Raw genomic sequence first — 22,471 nt, 5'->3', positions numbered from 1 at the left:
CATCGCCGACATATTCAATATCAATGTGCTGCAAATGTTTGTATTTGAGAACTTATAGTTTAACTCGATCCATTTTGACTACCTAATAAGTATATCATTTGAACCACTTCCCTTAATATCAAATTACGACTTTTTTATTAAAAATATAAACTATCACCGGCAAAATCAAGATTAATATGCGACTAAAATTCATCTTTAAAAACTTATAATTTAATTTAATAACACTACCATTCGATACACTTCCCTTAATCCCAAATTATGTCTGTTTTTCATTAAAAATATACATTGGTGTTTTGTCTAAGCTTACTCTTAATTGGTAAGTTATACAGGTATGAAATTTGCCTTATTTGGCACCAACCTAAGCCAATTAATTAGTGCATCTTCAACTATTTAGTATACACGGAGCCTGTGCTTATTTACAAGGCAAGTTGAGGAAGATTATTCTAAATATTAGCTAAGTGCATGCCTGGATTTTTATAATACCGTTTTTCCGTATATGGAAATCACATAATGTGATTTACATCTAAAAGAAAACATACCAAAAATGCTCTTTTAACATATGTGACCTTCTAAGATGGAATATGATATGCCATCCTCACCGTACGTTGAGCGATATATATCCATACATGGAAAGATGCAACTTTTTGATTTACAAGTGGGGTTAACGGGAACTAACCGCTGCTAAATTCAAAACTAGTATATAACACAAGCAACATCCAGGCATTGTGATATCTCAACACAATCAATTAAACATGACCACTCCTAATGAATCACCCAAAGACAAACCCTCCTCTAAGCAGATGATATGTGAGAACGAGAGCAACACCACTGAGAAAAATGATGAAGGAGATAATGTGGGTGGTGGTGTTGAATCTGTTGATGGGCAAAATATGAGCATTGATGACGCTGATGAGACCGGGATAGATGATCCGAAGGGCCAGGGTTCTTCCTCTATAAAAAGAGGAAGCACTACTGATGTTGCTATTCAGATTGGGCCTGGCAGTGGCAGTGGATCAAATGCAAGGAAGAAAAGGGAAATGGAAATTCCAAGAGGTGAACCTACATGTTACGTATGTAGTAAAAATTTCACGTCCTGGAAGGCGGTGTTCGGGCATCTGAAATCCCATCAAAGGGAAACCCCAGGGGCATTGCCTCCGCCAACATTTACGCCAACTGAGGGCTCTCCTGAAAATAATAATGATGATGAAACTAACCCGAGGGAGCAACTAGCTCCCACTCTGTTGAACTTGGCTCTTGAAACCATGCAAAAGATGAGTGAAGACTCGAACATGAGTGTTGTTGTTGCAGGCGAGGAGGCTTCTTCGTCGGGGAAAGGGAGAGGGAGAGGAAAAGGGCGAGGACGAGGACGAGGGAGGAGGTGTTTGGATATTGATCTCAATCAGCCCAAAACCAGTTTTTTATTGGATCTAAATGAACCTCCACCACCAGAGCAGGATGATGATGATGAAGATGATGATGATGACGACGATGATGGTGCTGCTGCTGATGATGATGAGGACGATAAAAATTAAATGCATGACTTTTCGTGGTGTTGCAAAACAAATGTGATCGCTGCTAGTTATTTTCTTTTCTATTTAATTTCAATAAGCGTCTGCAATTTCGTCAACTCGCTATATGATGCAAAATCAAAGTTGAGTCTGAATTTCGTGTTATCCAATATTAATTTTCTTTTTCTTCCAGACAACATTAATAATCTTGCAACATCGTTTTTTCATTTTGGTCCTTTGCTAATGCATGAATGAGAAATTTATCTTTCTTGCAAGGAGTTGCTTATATGTGTGTTTATATACTATAAAAAATCAAATTGGCTTGCCAGCTTTGTTAAAGTGGGTAGATATTGAGTGCTCTGATTATTTATTAGAATTGGTATGTGTTTGTAGCAAGTTGAATGTGTTGTTTGGCTAGCCTGATCTTTAATGCCTAGATTTAAGTATATATATGTTAGGGATCAACCAGATTAAATAACAAACAAGTAAAAATAGCGAAAGAAATTTAGAAATTGAGCACACAAATTTAATGTAAAAAAACCCCTCTAGAGAGGATAAAAAACCACAAGCAAAGATAATTTTACTATAATGGCAAAATAATGAAGAGTACAAAATATGGAGATAAAAAACTAAACCCCGAAAACAAAAAACCCTCAAAACGTAAACACAAAATCCTCTAAATATGTTATGAGTTCTAATATCTAATGAGTGTATTTTCTAAAGTTGTAAAAGAGCCTATTTATAAGCTAAATTCATAGTTCAAATAATAAAAAAATAATCTAGACTAATCAGAGTTTGATTGAAACAAATAAACAGAGTTTAACTAGAAGATTATTTCTCAAATTTAACTGAAATAAGAGTCATACTTAACAAATCTCCACATTGACTCATATTTCCACAACGTCATCTTTGTCAAAGCCCGCCACGTGCCTATCTTGAACTATGCAGAGAATTAACTGAGTCGAATATGTGCTTAGAAACTGGAAGACTTCTAGCCTTCAACTTGTACACTGCCAAATCAAAATTAACCCAGGTCTGATTTTCACGAATACAGTGCCATAACTTTTCAAAACCTACATCCAAAAAAGAACCTCTCTTCAACGAAACGGTCATACATTTTTCTCTCCTATGACCAAGTTTCCTCCGCTCCAAACAAGTTGACTTTGACTCCATAACGAATAAGGGACGTCCGATTTCACCGGTCACTATAGAACCTCCCAGAATAAAAAGACTGGCGGTTATTTTACCTTTTAACAAAATGAGATCTCCACGAGATACTTTAATGTTGCTTGACTCGATGTTGATTATGCATCATTTCAAGTCTAAAATACTCAATGAGATGAGATTCTTTCGTAAATCAGGTACATGTCTGACATCTGAGAGTGTCCTAATCGTCCCATTGTGCATCCTAATTTTAATAGTACCAATACCAATTACCTTAGTGGATGAATCGTTTTCCATACGCACTATTGTGGAGAACCATTCTCTATTGGGACACATGTGGAAAGAACATCCCGAATCTAGGATCCACTCAGACGTAAGCTTGGAGTTATCGCTCGTTGACACTAACAAGAAATCATCACCGCTTTCATCAGCCAAATTAGCACCAGCTACATCTTCTTTGTTACTCTCACAGCTCTTTTATTTTGCAGTTTATAACAATCTGCTTTGACGTGACCTAACTTTTTACAATAGCAACACCTTTTGTCTTATTTCTTTGATGCTACTAAAATGGAAGCTTGCCTATCTGCCTTGCTATCCAAACCAAACTTATTGTTGAGTTTGTATCTACTCAACAAATGACCATTCACATCTTTGAATGAGAGTTTATCTCTACCATATATCAGGGTCTCACTGAAAGACTTGTATGAAAGGGGTAAAAAGCACAATAATAGCATAGTCTGATCTTCATCATCAATCTGAACCTCAACATTCTTTGAATCATTTAAAAGAGTGATGAACTAACTGATGTGATCTCTAAGAAGCTCACATTCGTTCATGCGAAATCTAAATAAACATTGTTTCAACACTAAACGGTTAGCCAGAGACTTAGTTGCATAAAAAGTTTCTAACCTTTTCCACAAGGCAGATGAGGTCTTCTCCATCAATTCCTCCTGCAATACCGTATGCGCGAGGCATAACTAGATTGCAGACAAGGCCATCAAGTTCTTCTCATTCTATTTGATTTAGATTCTCAGGCTTTTTCCCAGTAACAACCTTTTTCAAGCCGGTTTGAACTAGAATTGCCATCATCCGAACTTGTCATAGATTGAAATTTGTCTCACCATCGAACTTCTCAATTTCAAACCTTATTGTTGTCATCTCTAAACGGGCTGATCTATGAAAATTGAACTAGCTCTGATACTACTTGTTGGAGATCAACCCGATTAAACAACGAACAAGTAAAAGTAGCGAAAGAAATTAAGAAGTTAAACATACAAATTTAATGTCGAAAAACCTCTCCAAAAAGGATAAAAAACCACAGGCAAAGATAATTTTACTATAATGGCAAAAGAACGAAGAGTACAAAAGATGGAGATAAAAAACTAAACCCCGAAAATCCAAAAACAAAGAACAATCAAAATGTAAATACAAAATTCTCTAAATTTTGCTATGAGTTCTAATATCTAATGGGTATATTTTCTAAGGTTGTAAGAGAGTCTAGGCTAAATTCATAGGTCAAATAATAATAAAATAATCTAGATTAATCGATTTTGATTGAAACAAATAAACAGAGCTTAACTAGAAGATTATTTCTCAAATTTGACTAAAATAGGAGTCATACTTAATAATATATATAGGTTTCATTTGGATTTCACTTAATCCAGGTGAAATAGATTGTTTTTCCTATCAATCCTTGTTTCTTTTATTTAGTTTTGGGTGACAACATTTCAACACAGTTACTTCATCATTGTACGTACTTCTTATTTTTTATTGAAGTCATGGAATCAACAATAAAAATACATTTGTTGTTAATACCTTAATACTCACATTTTAGCTTGATTACTTCATTTCGTGTCTAAATTTTTATTAAATTCCTTGAATTCTATCAATAATCAAATCACTTTTGTTGTTTATACTTACATGCCATCTTTTTATTTGAATATCCTTACTTTGTTTATTCATAGTTCAGCGCGTTATTCCATCGCACCCTCTTAATTTTTTTGAATTCATTAAGTCCAATAAATAATCGTTTGTACCTTCATTTATTATAACACTAACATGTGATCTTTACTTTGTGCATTCAAATTTCAACGTGATTGCTCTATCACACCTCTTATTTGTTATTGAATTCATTGAGTCGAATCAATAATCATATAACTTTTATCGCTTATATCTTCATTTATCATAACACTTACGTGTGATTTTTTTATCTAAGCATTTTGTCGTTTATACGTTAATTTCTTAGATAACATTTACATGTGATCATTGAGTCACATCAATAATCAGTTAACTTTTATCGTTTATATCTTCATTTATTATAACACTTATGTGTGATTTTTTATCTGAACATTATTTTCGTTTATACCTTAATTTCTTATAACATTTACATGTGATCTTTTTACCTAAATATCCTTACTTTATGCATTCACATTTCTTATAACACCTACACACCTCATTGAATCGAGATATTATATTTATTGTCGAGCAACTACAATTTCATTTGCACATCTAATAAACAAGTTATACAAGTTATAAGGTTTCAAATTTTAATAAATGCATTATTAAATTTGTTAGAATTAAGTGGCTCAAATCCTTATTTAAATAAAATCGTGGTAAAATAAAATAAAAGTAAAATCCCTATAGAATTATACTTCTTTTATTTTATTTTAGAATAAGGTTTTTTAAACCTTATTAAACTTCATCTATTTGATATTATTTGAATAAGGAGTTTCACTCCTATTAGAATAAGGTTCACAAGCCTATAAATAAGCATAGTCTACTCCTCTTGTAATGAATTCGAATTCGACATAGTGAATTTTCTTCTCCTCTGCCCGTGGTTTTTTTCCCGAAAGGGTTTCCATGTAAAATCTATGTGTTCTTTATTTTTCTATTTCTATTTTTCTTTGCGATATATTGTCATTACCGACATTATATTTTTCACAAATTGATATCAGAGCTTCCGGGTTGTTCATCTCAATCACGGTAATGACTTCTTTGAAGTACGAAATTCCGCTGTTGGATCGCAACACCAGATTTGCGTTGTGGCAGATAAAGATGCAAGCAGTTCTTGCACAGATGGACTTAGAGGAAGCCCTACTAGGGGTAGATAAGATGCCTTCAACATTGACGGAAGAAGAGAAGAAGCGCAAGGATCGAAAGGCGTTAACACAGTTACATCTGCATTTGTCTAACGAAATTTTGTAGGATGTGATGAAGGAAAAGACCGTCGCTGGATTATGGAAGAGGTTGGAACAGATATGTATGTCGAAAACTCTAACTAGCAAGCTACATATGAAGCAGCATCTTTATGCTCATCGTTTGGAGGAAGGTGCATCTGTGCACGAACACTTAACAGTGTTCAAAGAAATTCTCTCAAACTTGGAGGCTATGGAGGTTCAATATGATAAGGAAGATCTAGGGTTGATTCTACTTTGTTCGTTGCCCCCATCTTATTCAACCTTTAGATATACGATTTTATATAGCCGCGAGTCTCTCACAGTTGATGATGTTTATGATTCTTTAACCTCGTATGATAAAATAAAGCATCTTGTGGTTAAAACCGACTCTCAGGGAGAGGGTCTTATTATTTGTGGGAGACAAGATCGGAATGTTGATGATGATCGTGGAAGGACACAAGAACGGAATCCTCGCAGTAAATCTAAGGGTAGATCGAAGTCTTCAAACAGAGGTAAAACTTGTAACTTTTGCAAGAAGAAATGGCACATTAAATCTGAGTGCTATAAGCTACAGAACAATATCAAAAGGGAGGCTGCGAATCAAAATGGAAAACAACTAGAAAATTCTGGTAAAGCTGATGTTGTAGAAGATTACAGCAATGGTGAACTTCTAGTCACTTCTGTCAACAATTCCAAAACGAGCGAGAGTGGATCCTTGATTCGGGTTGCACCTTCCACATGAGTCCTAATCGAGATTGGTTTACAACTTACGAAACAATGTCTGAAGGTATTGTGTTGATAGGAAATAATGCTTCATGTAGAATTGCAGGTGTTGGAACAATTAGAGTTAAGATGTTTGATGGAGTTGTCAAAACACTCAGTGACGTACGACATGTTCCAGAATTAAAGAGAAATTTAATTTCATTGAGTACTCTTGATTCAAAAGGGTACGAATACACAGCTGAAAGTGGGGTTTTGAAGATTTTCAAAGGTTCCCTCATTGTGATGAAAGGGCAGAGAAAGACTGCCAAGTTATATGTTTTGTAGGGTTCTATTGTTACTGGTGATGTAGCTGTGTCATCCTCTTCCTTGTCAGATGATGATATTACTAAAATTTAGCATATGCGCCTAGGGCATATGAGTGAGAATGGCATGGCAGAATTGAGCAAAAGAGGACTTCTTGATGGGTAAGAAATTTGCAAACTAAAGTTCTGTGAACATTGCATTTTTGAGAAGCAAAAGAGATTTCGACTCGCCAGAGGAATCCATAACACGAAGAGAACGTTAGAGTATATTCATTATAATCGGTGGGGGCCATCCAGAGTGCCTTCGAGAGGTGGAAAACCATGATTGAAAAATAGACGGGAAAGCAAATAAAATACCTCCGCACAGACAATGGCTTAGAGTTCTGTTCTGATGAATTTAATAAACTGTGCAAGTCAAAAGGGATTGTGAGACACTTGACAGTTCGTTATACTCCACAGTAAAATGGCATTGTAGAACGAATGAACAGAATGATCATGGAGAAGGTTCGATGCATGTTGTCAAATGCCAACTTATCAAAGTCATTTTAGGCAGAAGCAGTCTCTACTACATGTTTTTTGATCAACCAATCTCCATCCGTTGCCATTGAAAAAAAGACTCCACAAGAGGTATGGTCTGGTAATCCTGCTGACTATTCTGATTTAAAGATCTTTGGTTGTCCTGCGTATGCTCATGTTGATAATGAAAAATTGGAACCGAGATCTATTAAATGTGTTTTTCTTGGTTATAAAGCTGGTGTAAAATGGTATAAGTTATGGTGTCCTAAAAATAGAAAAGTTGTGATTAACAGAGATGTTGTTTTTGATGAAACTGCTATGCTACCTAACTTATCTCTTAAAAACACTTCCATAAAGAAAATCAAAAGTAGGTGGAGCATCAGATTAATCTAGAATCTACAAAAGAGTCGACTACTAAAGCCAGTACAAAAATTCAAAATAGAGTTGATTCTTCACCACAATACTCTATCACCAAAAACAGAACTAGAAGAGAAATTAAACCTCCAAAGAAGTATGCCGAGGCTAATCTAGTTACTTATACTTTAAATGTGGATGAAGATATAGATGCAAACCAAGAGCCATCTAATTATTCTGAGGCGGTTAGTTGTGAAGACTCAGAAAAGTGGATGTTTGCTATGCAAGAGGATGTTTGCTATGCAAGAGGAGATGGAATCACTACACAAAAATCAAACATGGGATCTTGTGAAACTTCCTAAAGGTAAAAAGGTTGCTCGTTGTAAATGGGTGTTTAAAAAGAAAGAGGGGACTCCAAGAGTTGAAGAACCCAGATATAAAGTAAGGCTTGTTGCAAAGGGTTACAGTCAAATTCCAGGAGTGGACTTCACAGATGTGTTCTCTCCAGTTGTGAAGCATAGTTCGATTCGAGCTTTGTTTGGTATTGTGTCCATACATGATTTGGAGCTTGAGTAGTTAGATGTAAAAACTTTATTTTTGCATGGAGAACTTGAGGAGGATATTTACATGCAACAACCAGAGAGTTTTACAGTCTCAGAAAAAGAGGACTATGTTTGCTTGCTGAAAAAATCCATTTACGGCTTGAAACAGTCACCAAGGCAGTGGTATAAAAGGCTTGATTCCTTTACGACTTCTCATGATTTTAAAAGAAGTAGCTTTGACAATTGTGTTTACTTTAAGAAAAATAGTGATGGTTCTTTTGTGTATCTACTCCTTTATGTTGATGACATGTTGATAGCAGCGAAAGATAAAGGAGAGATAAGAAAGGTCAAAGCCCAACTATGTGAAGAATTTGAGATGAAAGACTTGGGACCAGCAAAGAAGATTCTTGGTATGGAGATTCCCAGGGATAGAAAATTAAGTAAATTGTACCTAAGTAAAAAATGGTACATTGAGAAAGTTCTTTCCAGATTCAATATGTAGAATGCTAGCCTATTAATACTCCTTTAGCAGCACATTTCAGACTTTCATCGGCTTTGTCTCCACAATCAGATGATGAGATTGAGTACATGTCACATGTTCCATACTCTAGTGCAGTGGGATCTCTCATGTATGCTATGGTTTGTTCACGTCCAGATTTATCATATGAAGTTAGTGCAGTTAGCAGATACATGGCAAATCCTGGTAAAGAACATTGGAAAGCAGTTCAGTGGGTTTTAAGATACTTACGAGGTACTACCGATGTTTTCTTATAGTTTGAAAGAACTAGAGATGGAGTCATTGGGTATGTTGATGCTGATTTTGCTAGAGACCTCGATAGAAGAAGATCTCTCACTGGTTATGTCTTTACAATCGAAGGTTGTGCAATCAGTTGGAAAGCCACTTTGCAAACTACAGTCGCTTTGTCTACCACTGAAGATGAGTACATGGCGATTACTGAGGCTTGTAAAGAAGCTATTTGGTTGAAGGGACTCTTTAGTGAACTCAATGAAGACCTTCAAATCAATACAGTATTTTGTGACAGTCAGAGTGTCATTTTCCTTACAAAAGATCAAATGTTTCATGAGAGAACAAAACACATTGATGTTCAGTATCATTTTGTTCGTGATATTATTGCTCGTGGTGATATTGTTGTGAGGAAAATTAGTACTCATGAAAATCCTACAGATATGATGACTAAGTCACTTCCTATAACCAAGTTTGAGCATTGCTTAGACTTGGTTGGTGTTCATTGTTGAAGATAAACCCTTAAGGGATTTTATGGAAGAGGTGGAGAAACTTGTTCGTTGAGAGTTCGCGATGAAGAACTTCTTCATTAAGAATTCGTGTCAAGGTGGAGATTGTTAGAATTAAGTGACCCAAATCCTTATTTAAATAAAATACTGTGGTAAAATAAAATAAAAGTAAAATCCCTATAGAATTATACTTCTTTTATTTTATTTTAGAATAAGGTTTTTTAAACCTTATTAAACTCCATCTATTTGATATTATTTGAATAAGGAGTTTCACTCCTATTAGAATAAGGTTTACAAGCCTATAAATAGGCATAGTCTACTCCTCTTGTAATGAATTCAAATTCGACATAGTGAATTTTCTTCTCCTCTGCCCGTGGTTTTTTTCCCGAAAGGGTTTCCACGTAAAATCTGTGTGTTCTTTATTTTTCTATTTCTATTTTTCTTTGCGATATATTGTCATTACCGATATTATATTTTTCACAAAATTAATTATAGGTTATAAACGAGCATATGGAAGCTCTTATGAAACAACGATGTTAATTGAATGACTAAAACGTAAAGTTTTTCAAAATGCAGGGGTAATGTTGTGACCATGAGCGAGACATGTCAGGACTATTGTTTTCGGTGGCCTAAGTGTAGTACATTCGTTTATACATTTGTAATTTTTTCAAACAAATTTGTTATTAAAATTATTCATAAATTATATTAATAACCTTTGTATGATGTCCTCACATGGTTTTTGCATGTAAAGTAAAATGGAAGCAAATATTAGCTCATTGGTTGCTAATGTTTAACTAATACTAAACGGTATTACGTCACCGGATTGTAATACGGAAACTCCCTTGGCCGATAGGTCAATGTTGGTCATGTGTGGCGAAGGCTCATATGCCATGTATCACGGATCTGGATCTGGATCTGGGGCATTGTCCGAGTCGTCATCGTCAAACTCGCAAGGTCCTGGCTCCCTTGGAACCAGCTTCAACTCGAAAAATAATGCCACCTCCGAACCATCAGGTCTGCACTGTCGAATTGGCTAAGGGTCTGACTCCTCCCCGTCAAATGCACTTGTTGTCCCTTGTTCCTCACATGTATATTTTTCATCAGTCGCATCTTTTTTCTCATCTACATCTTCTTCCTCAGCCGCATATTCTTCCTCATCTGCGCCTTCATTGTCCCCTTCTAGTAAGGGGTTCGATGTACCCTCGTCGGTCCTCATGGAAAGGAGTAAGTCATTAAATCTTTTGTAACCCATGTGCCCGCCAAAATTTGCACTAGTTTGGTGTCCAGTGTACGTTGATGAACCCCCGGTATAAGTGCTTTCGGCCCATGACAACGAGCCTACACTGAAGTTAAAATCGAACGCATTGATTGAATGTCTAGCTCGAATGTCAATATCAGGGTTATGCTCATACCCCGGCTAGTACTGGCTCTTGAAGTTTAGATTCGTGCAGGAGACTGACAAGTGTCTACCCATAGGTGTTTTGAGGATATCGTAGTAGGAGCTTTGTAACAAGCTAGTGAACCCAATGCACAACCGTGTAATAGGACTTTCTGCTTCAACTCCAGTTCTGACATCCGCCGCAATGGTGGTCAAAGATGGGCCAGATCCATCAACCTCAGCAAACTCGACGTATAACTCAATTATAGCATTTTCACTTTAGACGTACAATGATATGACCATCTCGAGCTGGAGCTCATCATTCACATCAAATAGGTCATACCTATAGTGGTCAATGGAAGCAAGATATCTACATTTCAACCTCGAAATTCTTCCCCGGGTTGATCCTTCGACTTTTCTCCTAATTCTAGCTTGTATCTCACACAATTGAATGGTACGATTGAATGTCAATTCCACGGACTGTGCTCCTACAAATACCACCCTGACCTCTATATTACATATTTAACTGTCATAGTAAATAAAGAATTTCACTCGTCGACTCATTTCAATATCAGTCACGAATTGGAAATACCAAAAAAAAAAATTAGAAGGTTGTCAGAAGAAGTACACACAAGTTTCGAGACTCAACAATTCAATTTTTTATATTAATTTGTTACGTGTCTAAGTTATGTAAAGTACATGTCGTTAATAGGAAAATTAGCCAATGAGAGAGGGAATACATGCATCAATCTTCATTTATGAATACACGCATTCGTCGAACAATGATGATAAAATGCAAAGTATTATTTGAAAGTATGTTCCTGAAGTTATATAATTTCATCAAAATAGTGCTTCCAATAGTATTCGACGCCTCAAAACATACATCAATTATACAAAAATGTTCTCTGGGGCAACTATTTTTAATTTTCAGTAGAAAAAAGGTTAGAGAAAGCTCGCCAATTTGGGTGTGTTTTCTCTAAACTTTTTCTTTAAAAGTACATACCCGTCTAATTTTTCAACCGTTTTTAAACACTTTTTGAATATATTCCTAGAAGACGCTAGTCATGCAGCGCGTTTTCAATCGCGGGAAATTTTTACTTCATAATCCAACTCTTTCCCTATGCCTATAAAAAGGGGTCTTCCACTTCATGCTTCATCGTTCCTCAAAAATCTTCTCCCACAGCCTCTTCATCCTTCATCTATAAAACACTACTCGGTGTTAAAAATTTATGTCGCTAAAAATTTTTGGTTGATGTTCGAGGTATTATTGAATCATCGATGATGCGACATTGCTCCGAACCGCACGCATTTCATATATCATGCTGAGATGAGACCATTACCTTCGAAGCCTATCCTGGAGAAGTTGGGTTTCGGGGTGATTTTGCTTTGTACGGTCATGGGTGATAGTATACGTAGAGGTCTCAACCGATGGTCATTATGCAGTCATAGATCGAGGTATAACGGGGAAGCCAGTTGACGGTCGTTATGCTGCCACGAGCTCAAACTTTTTAGATACCCGAAAATGTTTCCTTATAAATAACATACAGAAGTTTGAGGGCATAATCATAGGAGAAAATTGTGGGTCTTCCCGCTATAATCGGCATAATTTTTTTCTCCATTTCTAAGCAACCAATATCTTTAACCTTCCTTCTTATCCAAAGGTCAGCACCGTTGTGGACGCAAGACTCTCAGGCAGTGAGCGACTATTTCGGTGGAGTAAAGGTGATGCTCCTTTCGGGCTGACTGCGGTTTCTGTTATTAAACAATTCATTAATAACTACAACTGTTACCGCGTCGACCCGAGTTTGACCTCTACTTTCATCGAAACATCTGCTCGCCCCCTGAGAGTCCTCTTGTGTCCACCACGGTGTCAACCTTCAGATAAGAATGAAAGGTTAAAGATATCGACTACGTGGAAATAGAGAAAAAAATTACGTTTATTACACCGAAAATCCCTCTGTTTTTCCCTATGATTATGGTCTCAATCTTATGTATGGTATATATAAGGCATCATTTGTGTGGCATCCAAAAAGCTTGAACTTGTGACCGTGTAACGACCGTCAACTGGCCCTCGATTATACTTGAACCCGTGATCGCATCACGGCCACCGACTGGGACCTCCACTTGGACTTCGACCTCTGATCTTATCAAGCACAATCACCTCGAAACCATATTTCCCCAAAATGGGTTTCTGAGGTGATGATCTTATCCTGCCATGACATATGAAATGTATGTGTTATGAGACGCGTTATCACATCCCCAACTCCTCAAAACTACCTTTGAAAGTCTCTGGTTTCAATCGAAAACCCCAAACCCTTTTTAAAAAACTCAAAACCTAAAAACCCTAAACTTAAAGTATTAAAACCTTAAACTTAGAAACATTAAAAATCCTAACCCTAGGAGAGAGAAACGGAAAGCACGCCCAACTGGATGTGCTTTCCATTTCTTTCTCTAAAAACAACCTACTTTCCTAAATTTAAAAAAGCGGCTTATAAACTAATTAAAAAAATGACATAATTACCTAATTTAGTCGAAGATATGAGATGATAACTTCCTAACTCGGATGCAATAATTGTCTAATCATCTTGTATATGTCTAATGGTTGTGGCTGTGCTTGAATTGGGAATACTTGAAAAAAATATATAATTGAAATTAGTCCGACTTCATTTTGTTGCCATTGGTTTTTCTTTTTAATTGTCATTTTGTTGCATTTGCATTGGTATTGGTTATCCCTAAAACCACGAAAACAGGATAAGCTCATCTCACCTATGGCCTTCAAACTTTATACATTATTTCTTTTTATTGCATTTTCACTTTTGTCAATTAATTTAAATTTTAAGGCAGCCAAAACGGGTATATAAATCACAACACAAACAAATTCACTCTATCTCCTATTTCTCTCCTCATGGATCCTTACAAGGTACAAACTACCAACTTTATCCATTTGTTAAGCTTGCTATTGTTGTTGTTACTCCACTTCCTTTTTGGTGGGTTATATCTAACAAAATTACCCCTTTTTCATTGCTGAATCTCATTTTCCTTTGTTTCCATGTCTTCTAATTTTGCTAGGAATATTTAAGTATCTCAGTGGTTGAAACTTTAGAACAAAATTCAGAAAACTTGATATTGAATAAAATATGCTAGTTTGCTGGTAAAATTTTAAGTTGCTTCCTCTCTTTTTTTTCTTTTTTTTTTATATTTTCCCAGCTATACCAAGTTCCAAAATTATGTTTTAGGTTCCAATAAATCATATTATCCTATTGAATTACGTTTTATATAATAGTGAATTGTGTTCTTGTTTGCATTACTCGTACCAGATCGACCTGCCTTGGAGGTAAGATTGGATTAGTATTTGTCTTTTTGAGGTTGTATTGTGTATCAAGTTATGAACAAAGTCCTCTAGTTTATCTTCTAGAATTATCATTTATCTTCTTAATGAGCTATTTTTTGATGCAGCATGGTCCTTCAAGTGCCTTTAATTCCCCATTCTGGACCACCAATTCTGGTGCACCAGTTTGGAACAATAACTCATCGCTCACTGTCGGAGCAAGAGGTAATTAATATGATACTTGGTGTGTGCCTATATCATGTTTGTTCATTGTAGCATTTTTCACAAAACCTGGAGGTGCTAAACCAGAGACTAAGCAACACTTTTTTGGCAGGTCCAGTTCTTCTGGAAGATTACCATTTGGTGTAAAAGCTTGCTAATTTTGATAGAGAACGCATTCCAGAACGTGTAGTTCATGCTAGAGGAGCAAGTGCAAAAGGGTTCTTTGAGGTCACTCATGACATCTCATCTCACACGTGCTGATTTCCTTCGTGGCCCTGGAGTCTAGACACCACTCATTGTTAGATTTTCCACTGTTATCCATGAACGTGGTAGTCCCGAAACTCTGCGAGACCCTCGAGGTTTCGCCGTGAAATTCTACACTCAGAGAGGTAATATTGGACCTTACAGCAGCATATTAACATTGTTAGTTTTTTTTATCCATGCTTGTTCTTCTTGAACCAGGGTAATTTTGATCTAGTGGGGAACAATTTCCCAGTGTTTTTCATCCGTGATGGAATGAAGTTCCCTGATATGGTGCATGCCCTTAAACCAAACCCGAAGTCCCATATTCGGGAAAACTGGAGAATTCTGGACTTCTTCTCGCACCATCCGGAAAGCTTGCATATGTTCACCTTCCTGTTTGATGATATAGGTATTCCCCAGGATTACAGGCACATGGATGGCTCTGGGGTTCATACCTATACACTAATCGACAAGGCTGGGAAGGCACATTATGTTAAGTTCCATTGGAAACCTACTTGTGGGGTTAAAAACCTGTTGGAGGATGAGGCCATAACAGTTGGTGGAGCTAATCACAGCCATGCCATACAAGATCTCTATGACTCCATTGCAGCAGGAAACTATCCTGAGTGGAAGGTCTTCATTCAGGTGATGGATCCTGCTGACGAGGATAGGTTTGATTTCGACCCGCTTGATGTAACTAAGACCTGGCCGGAAGACATCTTGCCATTGCAGCCGGTGGGTCGAATGGTTCTAAGCAAAAACATAGATAACTTCTTTGCTGAGAACGAGCAGTTAGCCTTCTGCCCTTCCATCATTGTCCCCGGTATATATTACTCGGATTATAAGTTGCTCCAAACAAGGATCTTCTCCTATTCCGACACTCAGAAGCACCGTCTAGGACCCAATTATCTGCAGCTTCCAGCAAATGCTCCTAAATGTGTTCATCACAATAATCACCATGAAGGTTTTATGAATTTCATGCACAGAGATGAGGAGGTAGATATGACATGTTAAGTCCATGATGGACAATCATTTGATTGATGCATTGTGGCCTTTGATGTTTTTTTTTCTCTTTAGGTGAACTACTTCCCGTCAAGGTTTGATCCAGCGCGCCATGCTGAGAAGTACCCTATCCCTACTGCCATTTGCAGCGGCAAGAGAGACAAGGTTTGGTTCTTGTGTGTGTGGGTGATGTTGATAATAATCAGTTTATGGTTTCTCAACTATTGTATTGTCACAGTGCATTATTGTATTGATCCTTTGACAGGTCTTCTTTTTTATTTGGATAGGAAATGTGAAATTGCTTCATTTCTTTATACATTCAATGACATAGAATATAATGCCATTTTGGTTGCGTCTCAGGCAAGAACGCTTTGTTAAACGCTGGATTGAGGCCTTGTCTGATCCAAGGGTCAAATATGAGATCCGCAGCATTTGGATCTCATACTGGTCGTAGGCGGGACTCTCATCCTTTGATCTTTTTATTATTTTATACAAACACGTGACATGCTAATTATCTTTCGCCTTCATAATAATCATAATAATCGTCTTTGTGCGGCTACAGGCTGACAAATCTTTGGGTCAGAAACTGGCTTCTGGCCTCGGTGTGAGACCAAGTTATTGATGAGAAAGGGAGTCCCAAAATGTGATGCATTTGCAAGTAGTGAACTAGTTATGTATCTCCTGAATAAGAACACAAAATAATATAGCAATCATTCACGTCGAGAGTGTAATAAGACGCATCACTATGTTACTGTATTTATGTATTTTCAAGGATTTGAGAGAACCGGAGACCATAATCTCTTCGAAATGCTAATATTGGAAGTGCCAACCATTTCATTTACAGTAATTCCACAGGATGCGAATGTGTTAAATACTTAGATAACCTCATAACTGCCCCTGCTACTCTTTTTCATACTTCGCGGGGGAAATTGTTTTTTTACTGTTACATCAGACCTGTAAAAGAAGCAAAAAATCCGACCAAAATACAACTAGTAAAAGATGGATACAACACAAGTTTATACATGGGAAACCAAGTCAAAATCCGTAAACCACAATGTCCTCTCAAATCCCTTTCCTTTTTTCTTCACCACTTCAAATACATCATTTGATAACGGCATCCTCCAATCACTTGACCACAGTATTGGAAAAGGAGCTGGATTGTTAGATGCACCATTAGGTAGAGATTATATTACATTCAGTAAATCTTTATGTCTCCGGAGAAGCATCACCATCACCCTCAGGATTCTCTAAGGATGTCTCCGGAAAGAATTCTTCCCCAGGGTAAATCTCCTGAAATATCTACCATATTCCACAACCAGTAATACATTCCAATCAGCAATAAGAAATGTTAAAACATCTGTAATTCAGTACAGTTAACGTTTCATTTAACTTCGATGCTACATTTGGTTGGAATATTATTTTTTTCACATGTTTTAGTCATTGGTTAGCTATAAACTAATCACAATTGGTAACTTTTAGCCACTCATATGACTTGTTTATAGCAAAGAGAAGGAAAACTTTTCACTTACATTGAAGAGGACTTTTTTTTTACAAGAGTTTTTACTCATCTTTCTAATTGCATGTTTAAATTTGAACTAATTCTTCTTTATTTTATGTCTAACTATTTTAGAACATATGTGTTAAATATGCTTTTTACTCGTTATTACACTAGTAACCAAATGTAGCATGAGTGAATCTGAAATTTCATCCCAAAGAACAAAGAAGGCACATAAAAAGATCAAATAAAGCAACCCCAACAGGATAATTGTATGTGTAGAGATTGTGCCAGAAGAATTATAAACATAGCACACTCATATAGAATATAATTTTAAATTTCATGAACATTAGCAAACTGAGTACCTTAAAAGTCGTATCTATGAGATCATTGTAGTTCAGTTTACCATCTGGCATGGGAGTTGAACAGATAAAATCAACTTGACCCTGAAAACAAAATATATTTCTGTTGAAAAGGGCACTACAATCAACACAGCACATTAACAAAACTCCAAGTCCTAACAACTGTTAGGCAGACCGTATCATCCCTCTAAAACCATGTCCCAAGTGTTAAAAGATTTCTGGAAAAGGTAACATGATTATTCTTTAAAAAATGAAGAAGAAGAAGCACAACAAAATAGAGGCCCAAAGTCACAATACCAAAATATTAGTAACTAAGAAGATACACATAAGAAAGCAACCATAAGAAACATACCAAAGTTAGCTCCTGACTATACAACGCACTCCATAGTAGAGTAGGTTTTTCTTCTCCAGAATCACTTGGACCTCCAGAACTACTTTCTGAAGTCTCATCTTGAACTGCACTACCATTTTCTGCAGTCTCACTTTGAACTGCAGCATTACTTTCAGAATCTAGAGGAACTGTAAGAAGCGTGTTCATGACTGCATGAATTAACTTCTTTCCTTGATCATCATCATTACATAATGCTGAGATATATAACACAAACCTGAATAGAACAGGGAGAAATACTTGCATTCATGACTTAAGCAAATAGACTCAAATTACTCCATCCTATGTATTATGCATAAGAACATAAAACATCAACCGATAAAAATAATTATAATGGTGAAGTTTCTCTATTCACTTAATTATCAATAAAACCATAAAATTGAACTTTTAATGTCTGAAAGACAATACAACTAAATGCTAGGTAAACAGTTTCTCACAGAATTCAAAGGTAACCACAGGAAAAGCAGCTCAACAAGGAAGTGAAAAGATAACAGTTGATAAAATTCATCAACGTAAAAACAAACAGAGAGAAGATAAAACCAATCCTCTTCAGAAACTAAATGGAACTTACATGCCTGGCAGACAAACAGCCAAATTGCTAGCTATTTGGAGAAGTCTGATTGAAGTAACCTGTTCAGGAAACAATGCTAGGAGGAAGCAAAAAAAAAGTTACTAGTTTATCTTTGTTTCTTATCTTCAACAAAAGCAAAAGAAACCCATCTTACATCTTGGAGGATATACAACCAAAAAGTTCGATATATCAGGCTTCAAAGAAGTCTTTGTGATGCATATTCCCCTTGCTATCTTTCCTTTATCATCCTTCAGACTGAAAAAGGGAAGCTTTTCTTTAAGTGGAAGTGGCGGGGATGATCCTGATGGTAATGTTACCTTAAAGGTTGGATCAAGGATCAGTTTCTGGCTGAATATATCCTGACCTGAAGCTAATCTAACACCCTTATAACACCCGGTATCCTGAGAAGTTTTCAAGGGAAAAACATGAAGTTCTTTTACCTTAACGTCATTAACAGTCTGATTAGAATAACAAATATCTAGCATAATTTAGTCTCGCTTATGCTTCCATACCTTGTCTACAAGCAATGCAGTAACCGGCATACGCAATACCTGTGTCATGTTTATTCAAATGGATTAGCATAATTTTATGCTAAAACATAATAATCTCATGTAAAGTCAGGTTGTTGGTCACACAGTTAATGCTAGGAACTACTCTATTGCTGTTTGGTGTTGGGTATCTCGAAGATGTCAAATGCCTTCAACCAACTCATAGAGGTGAATATGACTGAGGAGAACTATATCAGATAAACTCCTTTTATGTCTATCCAATTAGGACATAGGAGGATATTTGAATGAACTGTAGTTGCCAGTGGGTACTCTGAAATGATAGGTAACTCAAGGCACAATTCCTATACCTTCTTAGCTAAAAAACCACTGTTACTATCTTCTGGAGTTTATCCACAGATAAACATCAATTTAAGGAAATCGTTAGCAGAAATAGTAGACAACTTAGCATTTAAATGTCAAGCAACTGAATCCACTCATTTTACATAAAAGCAGTTGGTAAAAAATATATCAGGCCAAATAGATGTAAACCCAAAATCAGGTTAACATGTAATGATATATATAAAAACTACAACGGTAGGAAATGCATCAATAACTGCATTCAAAATTATCAAAGAAAATAATTCTCTCCTCGTCAGAACTTACATAAAGGCAACCTTTGACAGCAGCACGACGGCAAAAAGCTTGTGATAGTTCTCCTTGCCCATAGATAGGATATAAGAAAGCCCCAGATGCATTTTGAAACCTAAAGACAATAAATAATTCCATTGAACATAAATATAGACCACAATTTGATATAATAAGTTTCTATTCAAATTTCAACATGGTGTTGAAAATTTTTGAACTTTAGTTTAAGGCTTGACTTGAAAAAAAAACAGAAACAATAAAAGTTAACCTGCCAATAGATGCATTATACAAAGCCAACTGATCGATCCCATCTTTTGTCTTGAGCAAATCTCTACAAACTCCGGTATCTTCTTGATCATAATCCGCCATTGCTATAGCATACAATATAAACCTGTAAAGACAAGAAAAAAAATCAAAAGCGGTTGAGAATCACGCCTACGACTGAATCAATGAGGAGGCAACCAGAGATAGGAAAATTAAAATAAAATAAAAAACGAAAAAAGTTGTGACTAACAGACGATTTAATTTTGGGCGGCAATCCCATTTTGTTCAAGAAGTCAACAAACGGACTCTGCAAATCTTCTTCGGAAATCTTGATGTCTTGTTCGCCAGCCAAGTGTCCCTGCACCAGCTTGAAGAACCTCATTAACTTGTTCTTCTCCACGAGTCCCAGGCTCTTGTCTTTGAATATGGCAGCTCTGGAATCCGGCACACTCCAGAGGTTGCCCTTGTTGTCCCCAACGAAAGTGGCGTCAACACTCTTGAACTCCATGTACTGGTTGGTTCCAGTTCTTAGTAGCAATTCAATAGATTTTTCGGCGCAAAAGAAAACCCTAGGTCCAGCCACATCGAGGTTGAACTTTCTAGAGTGTTGATCAAGGAGGTTAGGAGAAAAAGTGGAGATATCGATAGAGGAATAGAGAGGACGAGTAGCAAATTCCAAGAGAGAAAATTCGTTAGGGTCGTCGGAAGAAGGTGAGCGTGGTGGTGATGGTGAGGTCGAGTGGGAGGAGAGGAAGGAGGGGAGATCGGCAAGAGGGAGAGAGGAGAAGTGGGAGCCATAGAAGGGATTGGGATCCAGGTGAAGGACGGATTTAGAGGCGGTAGAGGAGGCGGCGGCTATGATGGATTCGGGAAGGCCGGTGCCTATGACGATGAGGTCGAAGGTGGTTGGATCAATTGGGGGATAGGGTGGGATGTCGTCCATGGCGAAGCAAAGGTAGAAAACTCGCTACAACCTGAGCTAATGAAAATGGAAGCTCCGAATTATCAAAAAGAAAAAAAAAATTTGTTTATTTTAGGGTAAACTGGGTATCAACTAAAAATTTTGTATTAAAATTTGAATATCCCTGCCTTAAAATTGATTAAGGAAAATCTATTTTAATGGTATAATAATATGTTTAATCTTTAATACTTATTTCATATCAGTTTGTATTTAATTTTAAACAATTTCATAAATTTAATCCTTCATATTTATAAATTTTATCAATTTTATCCTTAAATTTTCTAACCAAAGCATTCAACTTTTAAAACAAATACATTCTACATCTATTAATTATTTTATTTATAGTTAAAATTATCAAATTCGATATATAACCCTCTTTTGTGTATATTTTAAAAAGTTAATGTCAGAGATTAACTAACTACTTTTTAAAATAGAAAAAATATGAATCTTAAAAATATAATATATAAGAAAATTTTATAAATAATAATTTTCCTCTAACTGGTATAATTTTAGTTTTTAATTAATTAATTTGATAAATGGTTTGACATTAAATCATATCATTATGATACTTATTGCTTATTCGGATTTAAAATTAAAAATAAATAAAATACATAATCATCTCTTAATCGGTTTATAAAATTAAAAAAGCATTATCAATGTAATAAAAGGAAATTAAATTAATTCTTTCTCTCTTTTTCTTATGAAAAATTAAATGTTCATAATTTTTTCTTATATAATTATTAATTTGAACAATTAAATTTTTCAAAGCCATATTTTTAACTCTGGATTTAATTTTCAATTTCAAGTACCAACTTCAAGGACTAATGTATCTTGAAGGAGATATCATATTGTTAACAACAATGGTAAATCTAAAATGTTTTTTTTAAGTTTTTCCATTTTCTTTAGCCAAAATGTTATCAATGCAAGGGTTATAAAATACAATATTAGAAGAAAACTAATGAAAAAAGAAAGAAAGAAAAGGAAATAAAGTTTCAAGATAAACTTATTGGTATTAGGAATTGGCTCAGAAAATAGCTCGTTAGTTGAAAGAAGTTTTTTTTTCTTTTTTGGGTTTTACAAATTTATAGACGTGCAATGCCTCTGTTTTAAAAGCTGAAAACTTTTACTAGGAAGTTGAGAATCAAATTGATAGAATTTGTAAATATCAAGGGTTAAATTTTTTGAATTATTTAGAATTATGATCAAATTGGTAGAATATATAAGTATTGAGGACTAAATGTGTTATTATACAAGTTAAAAAGATTTTCCATTATCAATTTAACAAGTGACCTAAACATGAACGAATTCAAACATTAGTGCCTAAATTAAAAATTTTAAAGTTGGGTGATTGATTGTATAGTTTACCTTTTAATTTACATTTATTATATAGCGGTTAACCTAATTTCATTTTTTTAGATGAGAGGGAAAAAGTTGTTTAGGGATGTTGGTTATGGATTTGGTGTCAACTAATATTTGATTTCAACCAAAGCCTTTTGCAGTATTATCCAAATTGAATCATATTGAAAATTGATTGAGGTATCGGTTTGAAGAGTGAAATCAGAATAAATCGGGTAGAAAACAATTG

At 35.7% G+C, this 22,471-nt stretch overlaps 2 protein-coding genes and 1 pseudogene across 2 annotated transcripts; 2 read left to right on the top strand and 1 right to left on the bottom strand.

Moving 5' to 3' along the window:
* The first annotated feature begins 752 nt into the window (after positions 1–752).
* LOC105800568 (uncharacterized) lies at positions 753–1,532 on the top strand. Its single transcript, XM_012631771.2, has one exon. The coding sequence runs from the start codon at positions 753–755 to the stop codon at positions 1,530–1,532; it is 780 nt and encodes a 259-aa protein (XP_012487225.1).
* Positions 1,533–13,606: 12,074 nt separating this feature from the next.
* On the top strand, positions 13,607–16,553 carry LOC105800584 (catalase isozyme 2-like; annotated as a pseudogene).
* LOC105800576 (rab escort protein 1) lies at positions 16,502–20,953 on the bottom strand. The gene is made up of 9 exons (XM_012631784.2): positions 20,180–20,953; positions 19,930–20,052; positions 19,680–19,779; positions 19,041–19,079; positions 18,683–18,929; positions 18,529–18,604; positions 17,922–18,174; positions 17,573–17,653; positions 16,502–17,011 (listed from the first exon to the last, which is right to left on the bottom strand). Exons 1-9 carry the CDS (start codon positions 20,866–20,868, stop codon positions 16,919–16,921), a joined length of 1,701 nt encoding a protein of 566 aa, XP_012487238.1. The 5' UTR covers positions 20,869–20,953; the 3' UTR covers positions 16,502–16,918.
* Positions 20,954–22,471: the final 1,518 nt, after the last annotated feature.

The sequence above is a fragment of the Gossypium raimondii genome, chromosome 7 (genome assembly GCF_025698545.1).
Source record: "Gossypium raimondii isolate GPD5lz chromosome 7, ASM2569854v1, whole genome shotgun sequence".
In the NCBI taxonomy this organism is placed as follows: Eukaryota; Viridiplantae; Streptophyta; class Magnoliopsida; order Malvales; family Malvaceae; genus Gossypium; species Gossypium raimondii.
Note: the sequence above shows the minus strand (reverse complement) of the source record. Positions and strands in the feature narration are given on the sequence as shown.

What these genes read in the sequence shown, in the direction of transcription:
- LOC105800568 (XM_012631771.2), top strand. Translation starts at nt 753, where the DNA reads ATGACCACTCCTAATGAATCACCCAAAGACAAACCCTCCTCTAAGCAG.
- LOC105800576 (XM_012631784.2), bottom strand. Translation starts at nt 20,868, where the DNA reads ATGGACGACATCCCACCCTATCCCCCAATTGATCCAACCACCTTCGAC. An exon ending in TTGCCGCCCAAAATTAAATC is followed by an intron (nt 20,053 to 20,179) that starts GTCTGTTAGTCA and finishes TTGTCTTTACAG; the next exon opens with GTTTATATTGTATGCTATAG. An exon ending in CTGTCAAAGGTTGCCTTTAT is followed by an intron (nt 19,080 to 19,679) that starts GTAAGTTCTGAC and finishes AACATGACACAG; the next exon opens with GTATTGCGTATGCCGGTTAC.